The sequence below is a fragment of the Corvus moneduloides genome, chromosome 4 (assembly GCF_009650955.1).
Source record: "Corvus moneduloides isolate bCorMon1 chromosome 4, bCorMon1.pri, whole genome shotgun sequence".
Classification (NCBI taxonomy): Eukaryota; Metazoa; Chordata; class Aves; order Passeriformes; family Corvidae; genus Corvus; species Corvus moneduloides.
The window spans coordinates 74347984-74366794 of record NC_045479.1 but is presented as its reverse complement, the minus strand read 5'-3'; the positions used below and the strand labels follow the sequence as shown (position 1 = coordinate 74366794).

The window sequence follows — 18811 nt, the reverse complement described above, 5'->3', positions numbered from 1 at the left end:
TGGGATGGGGTGGGATGGGATGGGATGGGATGGGATGGGATGGGATGGAAAGGGGTGGGATGGGATGGGAAGGGGTGGGATGGGAGTGGGATGCAGCAGGACACAGAGGATGCTCCAAGCACAGGGCTGGGATCGGCCCTGGGATGAGGATTGGGATTTGTGTCGGGATCGGTGTCGGGATTGGGGCTGGGATCAGCATTGGGATTGGCTGTGGGATTGGGATTGTCCCTGGGATTGGGGTTGGGATCAGTGGTGGGATTGACCCTGGGATCAGAGCTGGGATTGGAGTTGGGATGGGAGCTTGGATCAGCACCGGAACTGGGGTTGGGATCAGCACTGGGACCAGGCTGGGATCAGGGTTGGGATCGGGGTTGGAACCAGGCTGGGATCAGGGCTGGGATCAGGGTTGGGATCAGGCTGGGATCAAGGTTGGGATCAGGGCAGGGTTGACTGACTGGGAACTCGCAGCTCCAGTGGACAAAAATCACTGGGAAATGTGGGGGGGCCGGGGCAGCTTCCCGGTGTTCTCAGAGGATCAGCGGCTCCTGCCGGGATCGGGGCGGCCGCGGAGGAGCCGAGGGGCACCCGGGGGTCCCCTGGGCCCTTCCTGGGCTCTGCGGAGCCGCGATCCCGCCGGAGCATCCCGGCACCCTCCTGCTCCCCACGCTCCGGGGCCGGATCGGCAGCGGCGGTTCCGGGCCCGTGAGTCAGCAGCAGCCGGAGCCGCCAGATAAAAATATCCCACGGCTGTGGGGGTGGCAGGGATCCGGCTGCCGGCGGGAACGCGGCCGGGGCCACCGTGGGAACCGCGGGCACCCGCGCCGGGACCCGGGGCCGGAGCCAGGAATTGGCCGGGGCAGCACCCTGGATTCCCGCGGCCTCCCCTGGCACAGCATTCCTGCCCCGCACCCCCAATTCCTGCCCCACATCCCGAACTCCACGCGGCCCCCCACTGCCACGCCACGTTCCTGGGCAGCATCCCATCTTCCCACAGCCTCCCCACCACGACATTCCCGGGGAGCGTCCCTGCTCCCACGTGTCCTCCCTCCCTGCCACAGCATTCCTGGGAAGCAGCTCCGCTTCCATCTGGCCTCCCCGCCACGACATTCCCGGGCAGGTGCAGCACGGAGCCTCCGGAATGTGCCGAGGCAGCGGAGCGAAGCCCTCGGGACGCAGGTCAGCAATTCCCGGCAGCGCAGGATGCTGAGCAGGGAGCGGGACGACTGCAGCGTCCCCGTGTCCCTGCATCCCCGTGTCCCCGTGCCCCAGTGTCCCCACAGCCGGCACCACCGGCCTGCAGCTGCTGCCACATCTGGATCCACAGCTGCACCCGTGCCCACCGCATCTGCACCCATGGCAACATCTGGATCCACGCCCACATCTGCATCCAGGGCCACCGCTGTCACCACACCCACATCAGGATCTGCAGCCACATCTGCATCCCTGTCCACATCTGGATCCACGCCCAAAACCGCAGCTGTGCTCACATCTGCATCGACTGTGTCTGCAGTCACGGGACAGCTGGATCCGTAAATCCCATCTGGATCCATAAACCCCATCTGGATCCGTAAATCCCATCTGGATCCACAAATCCCATCTGGATCCGTAAATCCTATTTGGATCCATAAACCCCATCTGGATCCGTAAATCCCATCTGGATCCACAAATCCCATTTGGATCCACAAATTCCATCTGGATGCGTAAATCCCATCTGGATCCATAAACCCCATCTGGATCCGTAAATCCCATCTGGATCCGTAAACCCCATCTGGATCCACAAATCCCATCTGGATCCACAAATCCCATCTGGATCCGTAAACCCCATCTCGATCCACAAATCCCATTTGGATCCACAAATCCTATCTGGATCTGTAAACCCCATCTGGATCCATAAATCCCATCTGGATCCACAAATCCTATCTGGATCCACAAATCCCATCCCTGTCCATGCCCACATCTGCACCAACATCTGGATGGGAGCACCAATCCCTGAGTTTTGGCTCAGGGTGGCCATGACAGCCAGGGGGGGATTTGGATCTGCCTTGGAATAGTGAATCACGGAATAATTACCCAAAATGGGCCCTGAGCTCCGGAGCTGCAATCAGGGAAATCGCAGGAGTTCCAGGGAATTTTAATATGAGGAGACATTAACAAGAACAGGTTCAAACGTGGGGATCCATCCGGAATCCAACTCCACATCCATCCTGCATCCAACCCCAAATCCACCCCACATCCATCCTGCATCCAATACCAAACCCAATCCCAAATCCACCCCACATCCATCCTGCATCTGCCCAGGCCTCAGTATCCCCTGGGATCTCCTGGAATCACCTGGGATCTGCTGGTGGCACCGTGGATCTCTCAGAAACACCCAGGACCTCTCCAGATCCCACAGGATACTCTCGGTATCCCTGGGATCTCTCACTATCCCTGGGATCTCTCCATATCCCACAGGATACTTTCAGCATCCCTGGGATCTCTCAGCATGCCTGGGATCTCTCAGTATCCCCAGAATCTCTCAGAATCACTCGGGACGTCTCCATATCCCACAGGACACTCCTGGTATCCCCAGGGTCTCTCAGTATCCCCAGGATCCCTCAGTATTCCCGGGATCTCTGGGTATCACCGCACCCTCCATTCCCTCACAGCTGCTGCCCTCAGATCCCCCTGGATCCAGCAGACCCCCCGGATCCCCCAGATGCCGCGGCTCCGGCCGTACCTCCCGCTGCAGCACCAGCTCCTTGGTGAAGAGCGTGGCCTCCTCGCTGAAGGGCTCCCCCTCCTGCGCCAGCCCCGGCGCGTTCCGGGCACCCCGCGGGCACTCGATCCCTGCGGGAAAACCGGGCACCGTCAGGGCCTGGGAACGGCACCCAGGAACGGTAACCTGGGAATGGGACCCTGGGAATGGGGCCTGGGAATGGGGCCTGGGAATGGGGACCTGGGAATGGCACCCAGGAACAGTAACCTGGGAATGGGACCTGGGAGTGGGACCCTGGGAATGGGGCCTGGAAATGGCAACTGGGAATGGGGACCTGGGAATGGGACCTGGGAACAGTAACCTGGGAATGGGACCCTGGGAATGGGGCCTGGGAATGGGGACCTGGGAATGGCACCTGGGAATGGGACCCTGGGAATGGGACCCTGGGAATGGGACCTGGGAATGGCACCCGGGAACGGTAACCTGGGAATGGGACCTGGGAATGGGGACCTGGGAATGGCACCTGGGAATGGGGACCTGGGAATGGGGACCTGGGAATGGAACCTGGGAATGGGACTTGGGAATGGGACCTGGGAATGGCACCCCTGGGAATGGCACCCAAGAATGGCAGCTGGGAATGGGACCTGGGAAGGGTCTGAGAGGGAAGGGGACACTGGGAACAAGTGGGATACAGGGAGCTCTGGGAGGATCCAGGGGTGGCGCAGCCGTGGGAGAGGCCAGGCCCAGCAGGGATGGGGACACGGGGACAAACTGGGATGGGGACAAATTGGGATGGGGACACGGGGACACATCCAGGCCCCCCATCCAGGCCGCCCAGTCACAGCCCCTCCCCCGCCTCCTTCTCCCGCTGCCCCGGGATCCCCTGCCCTGCTCGGAGCACGGGGAAGTCCTGCATTATTAATGATCATTTACATAATTTGCATAATGAATGAAGTGCCGGGGATTGCAGCTCCGAGCTGAGCCACGAGTGAGGAGGTGCCACATCCCCAGGGCCACGTCAGTGTCACCGACACCCAGGGACACGAGGACACAGATCCTGCCCAGAGCCGCCCGCTCCTTCCTCATCCTCATCCCCATCCCCATCCTCATCCCTGTCCCTGTCCCTGTTGCTTCCCCATCCCAGTCCCCATTCCCAGGCCGTGCTGCCTCCAAGGGAAGCCATTTCCAGGGAATCCGGCAGGAACTTCCCAGCCCTGTCCCTGCCCTTCACGGCACCAACGTCCTCCGTCCCCAAAAATAGGGAAGGAAAGGGGGATTTCTGGAAAAAGGGGATTTCTGGAAAAAGGGGGATTTCTGGGAAACACAGCAGAATGTGGGATGGGGAGCAGGAAATCCCGGGATCTTTGTTAATGAGCTGGAACCATCAGGCCCCCCAAAAATCTGGGATCACCCCGGGATCCTCCCTCCAGCACCGGGTGGGGTCTGGCATGGCTCTGATCCCAACCCTGGCTCTGACTCCGGCCCAGCGCTGATCCCAAATTCCTCCAGCACCGCACTGGGAACGGGAATGAGGAGCTGGAGCTGCCCTTCCTCCTCCGCGGAAGGGGCCGGGAGGGCTCACAGACCACAATGGAATTTTTTCCCTCATAACAGCAAGGGAAGAGCCAAGGAAGCTCCGGAATCCTCAGACTCCACCAGCTCCCGGCTCCTCCGTGCCGGGATCCTGCTCCGGATCCTCTCCGGCCTCTGACGCTTCCCAAAGCCACCTGAGGGAAGGTTCTGGAAAAGGGAAAGCTCCAAAGGCCGGGCTGGGTGCGCTCATCCCCCCGGGAATGCTGGCGGGAGAGGGGAGGGGGCGCTTGGCACCCGGGAAAGTTCTCCAGCGCTTTAAAAATAGCAGCTAATCCCGAATCCGGGCTGCGCCGCGCTTCCCGGGAAGCCGTGACGGATTAATGAGGGATGCGGCTGCAAGTGCTGCAGCCACCGCGCTCCCCCGGGCTTCCCACAGAATTCCAGCGCAATCCCGCCGAGCCGGGGCCGGCGTGGAGGGGGCGGCTGTGGGGCTGCTCCCATCCCGGAATCGGCCCCTGAGGGACGGGGGCAGCAATTCCGCAGCATCGCAGGGTATCCTGCGGCATCCCGGGGAACCCAGCAGCGCCCCAGGGCATCCCTCAGCATCCCACGGACATTCCAGAGCATCCCTGGGTATCCCACAGCAGCTCTGGGATATCCTGCAGCACCCCAAGGCCTCCTGGGGCATTCCGCAGCACCCCAGAGTATCCCACAGCAGCCCTGGAGGATCCTGCACCAGGATTCCAGGAGAAATTCCTCCCCGGCCATCAGTGGGGACAGACAGAACAGATCTTTCCAGGGAAAATCCCTTGGAGCAAGGACCCCCACAGCCTTGATTCCAAGGATTTAAGCAGCTTCGCTCCCTTGCAGGGCCAGAGGCGCAGCTGGCACCGGGACCTGGGATGGCTCCGGGCAGGGATCGGCTGTGCCGGGGCCGAGCGCCAGAGATCGATCTCCCGCAGGATTTATGGATTTTGGGAGCAAGGGAGGTGAGCGGGAGGGAGGGGACGCCTGGGAACTGCGGGAGCAGGGCCGGAATTCCGGGATCCGCTCCGGATCCGGGCGGGCGCAGCACTGGGACAGCGCCACGCCGGGAACGCTCACACGGAAAAACTCCGGACTCTCATCCCCACCTCCCAATCCCGCTGCTCCTGGGGAGGATTTTGGGACCCCTTGGAGCCACTTGGGCACTCCAACATCCCCAGAGGTGCCCCCTCATCCCTCGGGAATTCTCCCGCTCCCGGCCCCCGCTCCGGGAAGGCGTCAGGCTCCCGAGTTTTGCCGGGAGAGAGGAATTTGGGATTAAACCGGCGCCTGTATTTGCACATATTTATAGTGCTCCGACGGATCTATTTTAGCTGGAAAGCCGGGATGAGCTCCCTCGGGAGCATCCCTGGAGTCACATTTTAAGGGACTTGGCATCTCTTTCTGGTGCTCATTTGCATTTGATATCCATAAAAAAGGCAGGCGTTGATAAAAGGCGGATATTTATCCTATTCCTGGCTTGGCAGAGGAGGGTTGGGAATGGCACCGGGGAGAAATCCAATAGAAAACAGGGAAAATAAAAGCCGGAAGGTCCGGAAGGTCTGGGAAAATAAAAGCCTGTATCGTGGCCTGTGGGGTTCTATGGGATGGGATGGCCTTGGGAATCCATCCCTGCTGGAACAGAGCAGGGTGGAGCAGGAATCCCAATGGAGCAGGGACCTCCAAAGAGGAGAACCATGGGACAGGGACCCCCACGGAGCAGGGAATCCCATGGAATAGGGACCCTGATCCCATTCCCTGTGGATCCCGTGGGCTCTGGGACTCCAGGGCAGTGCCAGCCCAGCCCATCCCAATCCCTACGGATCCCACGGGCTCCGTGCTGGGCACTGGGATTCCGGGGTGGTGCCAACCTCCCGCACTCAGAAATACTTCAGTGGATCCCAATCCCTCCTCCCGAGCACAGGGAGCTCCATCGCTCCCGGCAATTCCCACATTCCCATGGCCAGGAGGAGGGAGCCACCTTTTCCCAGCATTTCCTGCTGGCTTTGGCAGTGGATAACTCAGATCCCGGGATATTCACGGGCTGGAGCACAATTCACGGGTCTGGGACACAATTCCAGAGGGCAGGAGCCAGCTTGGAGCAGGGCTGGGAATGCTCGCGCTCCAGGGATGGGACGTTCCCATGGCTCCCAGAGGGATGGAGGCACTGGGGGGCACTGGGGGGCATTGGTGGGGCCAGCCACGTCCAGGGATGCTCCAGGATCCAGCAGCAGCCGGAGCACCAACGGGAAAAGGCTCTGGGATGTGAGGGGCTGGGGGGGAGGGGGATCCCATGGCACCATTCCTGGTAATCCCAGGGCCCTGGCTGGACTGGGAGCAGCACTGGGAGCAGGGACGGAGCTCCCACTTCCCAAAGGCCCATCCCGGTGCCGGTGTCTCTGGGGGCCGGAGACAGGACACGTTCCCAACTCTGGGATCGACAAAGGGATGGACAAAGACTCCCTGACTCCATCCTCGCTCCCCCCTGGATAAACATTCCCTGTGTGGGAGTCACTTCTGCCTTTCCCGATGTTTGATCCCGGGACTGGAGCCTTGAAACACCGATGGAATTCTTCCTCATCCCCATTCTAATTCTGATCCTCATCTTCATTCCATCTTCATCCCATCCCATCCCCATCCCAGTGTTCCCTCCCTCCTCCCCAGTTTGTGCTTCCCCACCAGTTCCCAAGTTTTTTGGGATGGAATCATCCTTCCTAATCCTAATCCTAATCCCAATCCCAACCCTAATCCCAACCCTAATCCCAATCCCAATCCCAACCCCAATCCTAATCCCAATCCCAACCCCAATCCTAATCCCAATCCCAACCCCTCCCAGCCCAACCTGGGGCAGCTCCAGCATTAACTGGGACCCTTCATCCCGAGCCCCCCAGTCCAGGGAATGTTCCTGTACCAGCCCGGGAGACGTTCCGGCGGCGCCGATCCCGGAACCCCGTGGCGCCGATCCCGGCGTCCCGGCTCACCTGCGAGCAGGAATGTGATCAGGCAGGTTTCCTTGGGCAGGAAGAGCTTCAGGCGGGAGCCGCTGAACACGTACTCCACCACGGCCTCGGAGCGGCCGGCGCGCTGCAGGAACGGCAGGAACTGCTTTGCCTTCTGCGTGTCCTGGGGAAAACGGGAGCTCAGGGACCCTCCGGAATCCCGGCGTGCCGGGGCTGGGGGCAGCGGGTGCTCCCTGTCCCCTGTGCTGGCTGGGATGCAGGATCTGGGCACGGAGCTGAGGGTTCCCAGCTCGGGATGGGCCGTGCACCCCAAACACAGCCCAAATCCATCCCCAAATCCCAAATATATCCCAAAACACATCTCAGAACACGCCTCAAAATACATCCAAAAATCCCCAATCCATCCCAAAACAAATCCTAAATATATCCCAAAACACATCCAAAATTCATCCCCAAATCCATCCCAAAATCCCAAATCCATCCCAAAATCCATCCCAAGCACAGCCCTGGGCAGCTGCCTGGGTCCATTCCCCCATCCCTAAGGGAACATCCCGTGACTCCCCTTTCCCAGGATCCCCCCTCCCCATCCTAGCAGCAAAGGGCTCCCTACAAATCCTTGGAATTATTAACGGAGGAAAACTTAATGAGCTCTGCTGGGAGGCGTCGGGATCCCCAAATTCCCTCAGCAGAGTCGGGGAATCCTGGATTCCCACCGGCATTCCTGTGTTGTGTCCGGCCACCTGGCCGTGGAGCAAGTCCCGGTTTATTTATCCAAGGGAAAAAGGGAAAAGCCCCCCGGCAGCTCCCAGAATGAACGGCGCAGCGTGGGGCTTTATCCCCCGCGGAATTCCCGCACATCCCGCATGCTGGAGGGGATCCTTACTCCGGAGATGTCGGCGACCCGGTGGATCGGCACCTCCTTCTTGCTGTGCAGCCCCTTCCCGTTCTTGATGGCCCTGGAAAAGAGAGGGAGCGCTGGGAATCAGCTCCTGCGGCAGCGGGAAGGGCCGGAGTCAGCCCAGTCACGGAGTGAGGGCTTTCCATGGATAACAGGGAGGCAAGAGGAGCCTGGATGGGGGAATGGTGCACAGGAGGGCACGGAACGGATGGAAAACCAGCAGGATGCTCCCAGTGGAGCTGGTCCTGGACCCGGATCTGATGCCAGACCTGGACTTGGTGCCGGATCCAGGCACGATGCTGGACCCAGATCCTGATCCCTGTCATGGTGCAGGGTGCAGGGCTGGGATGTTCCCTCGGGATGAGGCCACTGAGCTCCGTGCCCCCACAGGAGCGTCCCCTCCTGCCCCAGGGTCTGCCATGGGGGGTTGGGAAAGGCCGGAGCGTGCCCGTATTCCGGCGGAGCCCAACGGTCTGGGATGCGACTCCAGGCTCTCTGAAGAGCTGGGAATGTTCAAGGGATCCCCCAAACTGCTCCGGGCCCCGCTCCACTGGGAGATCTGGGTCCTGCCCCACAACCTCATCCCAAATCTCCCATTCCCGCTGCTCCTGGCACCGTCCCCGTGAGCTGCCGGGGCTCCTCTGCCGGGTGCCAGCACCATCATGGATTTGGGATGTGCCACAGCTCCCAGCACGGATGAGCCACCCCCACCACCGGCCTCGCTCCGGGATCGGGCAGGAACATCCAGCTCCTCCATCTGGGGACATCCAGGCTGAACCCCAAACCCTGGAGCGCAGCTCCGGCTCCAGGTGCCACATCCCAGCCCTGCATCCTGGTATCCAGGTGCCACATCCCAGCCCTGTATCCTGGTATCCCGGTGTCACGTCCCAGCCCTGTATCCCACTCCAGGTGCCACATGCCAGCCCTGTATCCCGGTATCCCGGTGCCCCCTCCCAGCCCTGTATCCCACTCCAGGTGCCACATGCCAGCCCTGTATCCCGGTATCCCGGTGCCCCCTCCGCAGCTCTGAGCTGCTGACTTCCTGCCAGGCTTCCCAAAAGGCACATTCCAGGCGTTGGGAAGGAGCCTCTGAGCAATCTGCCGACCGCCCACCGCCCGGGCACGGCTGGGCGGGAATGGGAGCAGCTCTCTCCGGATCGATCCGCCTTTTCCCGCAGCAGCCAGGCCTGCCCGGGAAGGCGCCACAGCCCCCTCCAAGCTGCTGCTCCCGGCACTCGGCACCGTGCCGCGATCTGCTGCCAAGGAGGAGCTGAGATCCCACCATTCCCGCCGGGCTCAGCCGTGACGGAGCCGCCTCCGAGGGAGCGGGGCCGGGGAGGGAAGGGAAGGGAAGGAAAGGAAAAGGTGTCCATCGCCATTCCAGGAGCCACTGGGAGATGGGATGAGGGACAGGGACACGGGGACACCTGGGGGGCTGCCACAGGTGGGAGCGGTGATCCCTGCGGGAATGGGGGCACTGGGATACGGGATCCCCATGGGATCCTCTCCGTGGGGAGCCAGGCAGTGCACAGCTGGATCTGGTGTGCCAGGATCACGGACAGCTGGAATGTGCACAGCTGGATCCACGTACCTGGGACACAGCTGGGGACAGACGGATGCCCAGGGGACGTGGCTGGGATGGGACAGAGGGACACAGGGAGCTCTGTGCGGGATGGGGACGTGGAGCTGGGAATCACCTCGAGCCACAGGGATGGGGCAGGGGGACCGGGACAGGACAGGGGGACAGGGACGGACGGATGGACAGGAACAGGACCGGGGGACAGGGACGGACGGATGGACAGGGACAGGACGGGGGGGAGCCAGCACAGCCCCACCCGTCCCTGAGGCCCCCCAGAGCCCCCAGCCCCGGCGCTCACCGGGCCTCGGCCGCCAGCAGCTCATCGTAGTGCGCCGAGCGCTGGTCATCGTCCTGCCGGTAGCGCAGCACCGTGGCCAGGCCTTTGCTGACCAGCGCCTCCGCGATGTTGCTGCGGGAACAGGGCGGGATCGGTGTGGGAATTGGGGCAGGGACACCTCCATCCCACCCCATCCCACCCCACCCCACCCCACCCCATCCCACCCCACCCCACCCCACCCCACCCCCATCCCACCCCATCCCACCCCATCCCACCCCACCCCACCCCACCCCATCCCACCCCATCCCACCCCACCCCACCCCACCCCACCCCACCCCATCCCATCCCACCCCACCCCATCCCATCCCACCCCATCCCACCCCACCCCACCCCATCCCACCCCATCCCACCCCACCCCACCCCACCCCATCCCATCCCACCCCACCCCATCCCATCCCACCCCATCCCACCCCATCCCACCCCACCCCACCCCATCCCATCCCACCCCATCCCACCCCATCCCACCCCATCCCACCCCACCCCATCCCATCCCATCCCACCCCAAGGGAAGGCTCGGAGTGACACATCCCAGGTCTCTGGGCACAGTGGGGGACCCGAAGCCTCCCAGCAGTGCCCCAAAAACCCCACCCCAAAAATTCCCCCAAATTCCCCCCACCCCAAACCCAGCAGGCTCAGCATCCCCAGGCCACAGGAACGCCCTCTGGGATTTCCCAATTCCATCACTTTTATCCAGGAGCTGGGTTGAGCATTGGTTTGGGAGCAGGGGGCACCATCCCCAGACCACGGGAATCTCCTTGATTCCACCATCCCACTTTTTTTCCGGGAAAGCAGCTTTGGGGGGGGCTTGGACAGGGAGGACACCCCCCCCCCCAATCCCCATTCCCTCGGGAAGCGGCTTGGAGCAGCGTCTCCCAGTGAACGGGGATTTCTGGGATCAGCAGGGGGGCCGGTGCAAGGCAGGGATGAATCCCTCACATTCCACTGCTTTAAACAGATCCATGAATTCTCCTTCGCCAGCGCATCCCTAATTCTCCTCCAGTCACCGCCCCCCCGCTAATTCCCTCTGTATCCCCAAAACAAGCGGATCTATCCAGAGGATGGAGGGACTGATCCCTTCCCGAATCCCGGGTGTGCCCCTTCCTGAGGAGGGGGATGGGCAAATCCATCACCGGGAGCTGAAATTAGGTCTCGGAGCAGGGGGAGGAATCCAAAAATTGGGGATTGGCGAGAGAGGGAATCGCTGCAGCTGGAGCAGCTGTGGCAGTGCTGGGAATGCCGAGCACTGGGAATGGGAGCCCCAGAATGGGCACCTGGGAATGGGAACCCCAGAATGAGCACCTCTGGGAATGGGAACGCCAGGAATGGGCACCTCCGGCTGCTTGGGAAGCAGCGGGAGCTGGGGGAGGCCAGGGAAGGGCCAGGCTGGCTCCCGCTGGTCCCTGATATCCCCCATCCCAAACCCATCCCACTCCCCATCCCAGACATTCCACTCCCCATCCCACTGAAATCCTGGAACGGGGTGTGGAAAAGCGTCCCCCTTGTCCCCTCCCTGGGCCATCGGAGAGCCCGGATGCTCTGGAGCATTCCCAGCATTCCCAGACATGAAATCCTGCTGCTTCCCAGTGCCAGAACTGGAAATTCCGGGAAAAGCCCAAATTCTATAGGGGTTCAGAGGTTTTAAGACTCAGAACTCCCACTGGGACTGATCCTGGCACACAGGGAAGAGCTGTGGGAGCACTGCAGGAAGGAGGGCAGGGAACAGGGAGACAGGGAAACGGCTCGGAGAAGGAATTCCAGCCCATGGATTCCAGATCCTGCTCCAGCCCCACTCCCTGCTCCTCATCCCAGCCGGGGAGTGGGAGGCACTCCCCATTCCCACTTCCAAAGCAAGCTCTGGAATGGAGCCGGAGCTGCGGCCTGGAGGGAAGGATCCCCCAGTAAATCCCAGATTAAAGACTGGGAATAGGGTGGGGAAAATCTCCTCAGGCTGGAAAATTCCAATTCGGGGACTTCAAGCCAAAAATGTCCATTTTTAAGCTCCTCCCGCAGCTCCTTTCCCCAGGGAAGTTTCGGAGGGGTTTCATCCCACCAGAACCAGTGCCCAGCACAGACTGGGATCGGGATTGGGATCAGGATCAGGGGTGCCAAACTCATCCCAGCTCCCAAACTCCAAATCATCCCGAACTGCAGCATCCGGCCCCACTGCCCCCAGCGAAGGGACCCCCCGCTCCCACCGGGAATTGAGCCTGGAATTACAGCTCAGGGAGCTCCTGAAATGTGGGGTTTGGGATTTCCAGGAGCTTTTTTTTTCCGAGGATAATGCCGGATGCTGTGGGATGCTACGGAATGCAGCAGCATTCCTGGGGCAGGGATCAGGCCCGAAACACGGAGGAGATGGAAGGGAGAGATGGGATAGAGGAATCCCGGGTCCAGGCCATGACAGGAGCAGGGATAGACAGGGATGCATGCAGGGATCCAGAGGGGATGCATGCAGGGATCCAGGCAGGGAAACAGGCAGGATGCGGGCAGGGATAGGGGCTGGGAGATGAGCAGGGATCCGGGCAGGAATATGGGCAGGGATCCGGGCAGGGATCCAGGCTGGGATATGAGCAGGGATCCAGCGGGAGAAGCCAGGTTTGTGCTCCAACCCCCCAGTTCCCAGTGCCCGGAGCTGGGATCGGAGCTGGGATCAGGGCTGCAGCTCCTGCCCTGGCTCCCGCCCCGGTGCCGCCGTGTCCGGAATTCCAAGCAGGCTCAGCCCAGCCCAGATGCCGGACGGACACTCCAGGAGGACAAGCCAGGCTTTATTCCCTGCTCCATCCCAGCCTGGCAAAGGCCCCGGGACACAGACCCCGCTCTGTTCCACCCCCGGCATCCCGGGATGCAGCGCCGGGAATGGCACCGGCACCGCTGGGAACATCCCGGGAACGCGGGGCAGCTCTCCCAGGCCTGGGATTAGGAGCAGGAAAACCCTGCTCTCCCAGATCTTCAGGAAAGGGAAGGGAAGGGAAGTGCAGCTCTCCCGGCCCCTGGCTCAGGGAAGGGAAAGGCAGCGCTGCAGCGCTTTGGGCGCTTTCCAAAATAGCTGCTACCGGGAAAAAATCTGGGAAAGCAACCAAGGGCCTATGACAAATCCTCCCTACGCAGCTCCGGAGCCGCTGCCAGCCCGAGGCTCGGCCTATCCATAGGGATGAGCCCAGGGCTTGGCCTATCCAGGGATGTGCCTGAGACTTGGCCTATCCAGGGAAGTGCCCAGGGCTCGGCCTATCCAGGGATGAGCCCAGGGCTCAGCCCATCCAGGGATGTGCCTGAGGCTGCGGCACCCGTGCCCCAAGGGGGACAAGCCCCAGTTCTGGCTGCGGGGCAGCTGCCCTGGAACTCTCCCCTTTCCCAAACCTTCTCATGGAGAAGGGAGTCAGGGAGGGGGTCCCTCGGGAAGGACAGACATCCCGGGATACACAGTGGGGGTGACTCCTCCAAAGCCGCCCCCGAGGCAGTCGGACTGGGGGAGCCTCATCCCAATATCTCCCAAAACTGCTGGAGCGGGGAGGGGGCAGGTGTGGGGGGTCCCAGGCAGCGGCATCCCAACGCATCCCACAGAATCCCAGTGCTGGGATGCCGGGAATGGGGGCTGATCCCAGGCCAAGGCCCCCGCCAGGTGGAAATGCCAGGTGGGAATTCCAGGCAGGAACCCCCAATCCCTCGGGATGACTCACATTCCGCCAATGGACACGGTGGCACAGGTGCGCTCCGAGAAGGCCGGGACGGTTTCGGTGGCGCTGCTGGCGGGGCGGATGTAATCCACGGAAACGTTCACCTGGAACAGGGACAGGCTCAGAGCCGGCATCGCCCAGCCCCCAGCGCCAAATCCCCGGGATCGGCCAGCCAGGCCCTCATCCTCTCCATGCCCAAATCCCCTGGAATCAGCCATCCAGCCCCTCATCCCATCCTCCCTGTGCCCACATTCCCACTGCCATCTCCAGCCCCTCCACTTCCCCGTGCCCAGGGAATAGAGCCGATTCCCAGCAATTCCGGCACCACCGGAGCTTCCTGGCACGTTAAACCAGGAGCCTCCCAGGCAGGACAAGATCCAGCCGGGATCGCGGCACCTGCCGGGTGTTCCCAGAGCTCCGTGGGGATCCCGAGGTGCTGCCGGCCTCGGCGCCTCCCGGGTTATGGATGCGGCATTCCCGCAGGGCAGGTGGACGGGAGCAGCATTTCCCGCTCCGCCAGGGCCGTCACCCAGAATCAGCGTCCCCGGGCGGGATGGGAAGGGCTGTGGCAGGGCAGGGAGCAGCCCGGGCTGTCCTGGAATCCCGCGGGGTCCCCGCGGCACCGACAGCGCCGGGAGAGACTGGGACAAAGCTGCCACTGCTCCAGGATCCCAGACAGGGACAGGGAACAGCAGGGACTGGGAACACCTCGGGGGCAGATCCTGCAGGATGCGTCACCTCCCACTGCACCAGGGCTGGGACGAGCTGGGATGTGCAGGGATCAGGGAATTCTGGGATGGGCTGGGTGGGAAGGGACCTCAGAGCCCCTCCAGTGCCAGCCCTGCCATGGCAGGGACACCTCCCACTGTGCCAGGCTGCTCCAGCCCCAATGTCCAGCCTGGCCTTGGCCACTGCCAGGGATCCAGGGGCAGCCACAGCTGCTCTGGGCACCCTGGGCCAGGGCCTCCCCACCCTCCCAGCCAGCAATTCCCAATTCCCAATCTCCCACCCAGCCCTGCCCTCTGGCACTGGGAAGCCATTCCCTGGCTCCTGTCCCTCCATGCCTTGTCCCCAGTCCCTCTGCAGCTCTCCTGGAGCCCCTTTAGGCCCTGCAAGGGGCTCTCAGCTCTCCCTGGATCCTTCTCTCCTCCAGGCATCGCCCCCAGCAGTTCCCAGCACCACATCCCGCATCCACAGGAGCCGTTTCTGTGCCAATCCCACCCAATCCCATCCCTCTGTTCCCCAGGAAAGCTCCATCCTCAATGCTCTCTGGGTATCAGCTGGAATAGCCTGAGGCTCTGGGGGATAGGGGGTGACACGGGGGTGACGTGGGGATCTTTGGGGGCATCCCGGTGCCGCCCAGGGCTGCACTTGGCCTCTCTGGACTTTTCCCATTCCCTTTCCTGTTGCTGTTCCCGTTCCGCATGGCCGGAGCCATGCTGAGCCAAAGGCAGCCAGACAGGCGAGGCAGGAGCAGCCCTGAGCCCCTGCAAGCCCTCGGCTCATCCCAAAAATCACTCATTAAACCAACATCAAAATGCAGAAAAGGCCGGAGCGTCTGGCAGGGCGCCGGAGCCGAGGCTTTTCCGCGCGGAGAGGGGGCTCCGGCAGGAAAGAGCCAATTAAGGGGAACGGTTACAGCGATTCCTCGCAGCAAAGCTCCCGTCGGAACCACTGGAGGGGAAAAAGAGACGCCGATTACTCCAAGAGGCAGGTTGGGAATTCAGCTGCTCCGGGGCTTTGGAGATGTCTGGCTTGGGAGCGGCTGGCGTGGGAAACACCTGGCTCGGGATGCGGCACCGGGAGTGGGGGAGCGGCGGCAGCAGCGGAGCAGCCGGGGGGGGACGGGGGATCCTGGGGGATCCTGGGGGATCGGGATTGTCATCAGGAGGGGAGGAGTCAGGGGGGATGGGGATTGGGATGGGATGGGATGGGATGGGATGGGGTCACCCCTCAGCAGGAAAGCCCTGGGTTGTTTCCTGCTGTATCCCATTGCATTGGATCTACCCAGAGGCAGGAAGGCTCCACAGAGGGATCCGGACAGGCTGGATCCGTGGGATCCATGGGACAAGAACAATGGGATGAGGTTCCACAAGGCCAAGTGGAGCCCTGACCCAGGGTGCCCAGAGCAGCTGGGGCTGCCCCTGGATCCCTGGCAGTGGCCAAGGCCAGGCTGGACATTGGGGCTGGAGCAGCCTGGCACAGTGGGAGGTGTCCCTGCCATGGCAGGGATGGAACCATTCCGTGATTCCATGAATCCCACCCTTGGATCACACCAACCCCATGGAACGCTCCAGATGCAGGGAAGCGGCTGGAAAGCCGGGAAAGGCCCTGGGGGTGCCGCTCAGCCGGAAGGAGCCGGAGCTGCAGGGACAGGGCCCAGGATCATCCGAGGGCAGGGCCAGGTCTGTGTGACACCAGATGTGGCACCAGCACCGGCACCCCACAGCTCTGTCACAGGGGGAAGGAAGGCAAAGCATTCCCGGGATCCAAGGGCGACGTGCCCACGGAGGGGCTGGGAAGGGCTGGCTCGGGTTGGGGGTGCAGGGACCCCCCCCGGGACCCCCGTGGGCCCCGCTCCCCCCGGAGCAGCCGGAGCCGTGCCTGGGCGGCTTTCCAAGGTCAGCTGCAGTCAGGGTGGATTAAATCACTCCGGCAGCTCCGCTCCCGGGAGCGCATCCAGCCCTGGGAACAGCGGCCACCGCCGCCAATGTCACCCCACGGGGACCCCGACTCCCCGGGAGCACCCGCGCAGAGCTGGGGCTGCCAGGACATGGGGTGACCGGGAAGGGGCCCTGGCCCCGGCCCCAGGATCAGGGGCCCACCGACGCTGTTCCCAGCTCAGTGTCCCCAGGGTGGGATCCTCAGGGCGCGGCCCCTGCCACCCTGTCCCCAGCTGGTCCCAAGGTGGTGGGGACACCCCCAGTGCCCCCCGTGGTCCTGTCCCAGTTGCGGCCCCAGTGTGGGCTGGGGGGACACACTGGGGCATTCCAGGCACATCCCCGCTCCAGCCTCAGGACTCCACGGCACTGGGGATGTGTCCCCATCCACGGGGGGACAGCGGGGACGGGGACCCCCTCCCGGGCCCTGCCTGGAGCGGGGGAGGGGCTCATCCCGCCGGGAAGGGCCGGGAGCAGCCCCAGCTTTGGGATGGGGAGGGCGGGGTGGGCCCGAGGCCGTGCCGGTGCCATTCCCTGCTATTCCCTCATCCCACGGGGGGCTCCGAGGGGCCGCGGGGACACGGGGGGGCCGGGGGGGGACAGATGGGGGGTGGGCGGCAGCCCAGACCTGCCGGGCTAAAAATACCCGGCCCGCCCGCGGATCTCCCGGCCCGGCGGCGTCACCCGCTCCCGGGAATATTTTTACTTCCCTGGCAGCTCGTGCCGGGTGGAGGGGCCGGGGGGGCTGGGAAGGGGCTGGCGGGGGGCTCGGTGCCCGCCGTGTCCCTCTCGTCCCGGAGGAGGCTCCAAGAGACCTGGCGGGGGCCAGGGGTTGTGAGCAGGAATGGGCGGGATGATCGCGGCGGGATGGGGGATGGATGCAGGAGGCACCGCGGGGGCAGATCCAGGGACGCGTTTTTCCCTCTGGAGCAGCAGTTTCCCTCCCGAGGGCCGGCTCATCCCGGTCCCCCCACGCATCCTGCGGCGGGCAGCGGGATTTCCTGGGAATGGCGAGCAGGAGCTGGCTCCGTCTCCCTAACTCCCTCTACCTCTCCATCCTCCCATCCTCCCTCCTGGAAAAGGCCGGGATGTGGAAGGAGGATGCTCCACAACAGCCCTCGGGAGCCTCCAGCGCCTCCAGCATCGCCGGGAGCGGATCCAGCGGGATCCGAGCTCCCTCCCGCTCCAGCGGCTGCCGGAGGGGCCACGGAGACCCCCGGGGCAGGGTTGACCTTGGAGCGGGATAATAATGGAAGTGCAGGGCTGGGAAGCGTCGGGAGCAGGGCGAGAGACGCAGGGGAAGGAAAGATCCCGGAATTTGGAATCATCACACCGGGAATAATCTCGCTTCCCTCTGCGCCCCCTCCGCCGGGAGCCAGCCCAGCCCACTGCAGCTCCGCCGCAGCCGCGCACGCCGCGGATTCCAAGCGCAATCCGGGCGGGAAAACGGCGCTCCCGAGCAGCGCTCCCGGCTCGGCTCCGAGCGGCCAAATCCTCTCCGGCAGCCAAATCCTGCCCAGCTCCACACGTGGAAGCGGCAGGTGACGCAGCCGCTCCCGTGACGCTCCCGAGCTGGCAAAGCCGCCCCGGCTCCCGCACATTCCCGGGCTCCGGCGCATTCCCGGGCACAGGATCCCGAGGGATGAGTCCCCATTGTCCTCAGCCCCGGCTGCACCAGCAACTGGGATCTTCCCAAAATCCCCCCTCCGGACATCGCTGCTGTGCCGAGCTCTCCCTGAGCTTCCAAGTTGCCCGACATCCCAAAAATCCCTCCGTCTGCCCAAGCCTTCCCTCTTCCCGGGACTGGGATGGCATTCCCAGGGAGAAGGCTTTCTCTGGTCAAACCCATCCCTGTTTTACCCCAGCTCCGATCTCCAGCAGTGCCTGCACCTGGAGCGCTGCTGTTGGTAACCCCAAAAGGAGAATCCCTGGAATTGTCTCTGGAAGCATCCAGGTGCCTCTGAGGGGACCAGACAGGGGAATGTCCTGGAAAACCATTGGGAAAGTGGTGCTGGCACCAGGCTCAGGGCTCTGGAGATGGGCAGCATTCCCAGCTGGAATCGGCCTTTCCAAGAGGGATGGGGCACAGGGAGGGGCACAGGGATGGGCACAGGGACGGGGTCTTGGTTGTTCCTGGGATGTGGAGATGGGGCACAGGGAGGGGCACAGGGATGGGCACAGGGATGGGCACAGGGACGGGGTCCCGGTGGTTCCTGGGACAGCCCCGGGAGCCCCTCCTTTCTCTCCCCCATAGCAGCTGGCGAGGACGGGGCAGCATCACTTCCATGCACAGGGAATATTCATCCTGGAGCTCTGCCTTGCCGGCTCCCTCCATCCGAGCGATTAATCCCAGAGTTAATTAGGGAAGAGCCACGATCCATCTCCCGCGCCCGGTGCAATTATCCGGAGCCGCTCCACGGCGGAGCAGATCGATGGGCGGAGGAGCTG

The 18811-nt window shown here is 63.2% G+C and overlaps 1 protein-coding gene across 1 annotated transcript in view; it reads right to left on the bottom strand.

Moving 5' to 3' along the window:
• Window positions 1–18811, bottom strand: part of SND1 (staphylococcal nuclease and tudor domain containing 1) — a 73035-nt gene that overhangs the window by 14162 nt on the left and 40062 nt on the right. The window contains exons 12-16 of the mRNA XM_032105707.1: window positions 13707–13807; window positions 9991–10101; window positions 8099–8171; window positions 7237–7378; window positions 2720–2829 (exon numbers count right to left, since the gene is read on the bottom strand). Of these exons, the coding sequence (XP_031961598.1) occupies window positions 2720–2829; window positions 7237–7378; window positions 8099–8171; window positions 9991–10101; window positions 13707–13807 (537 nt within the window). The remainder of the gene's footprint in view (window positions 1–2719; window positions 2830–7236; window positions 7379–8098; window positions 8172–9990; window positions 10102–13706; window positions 13808–18811) is intronic.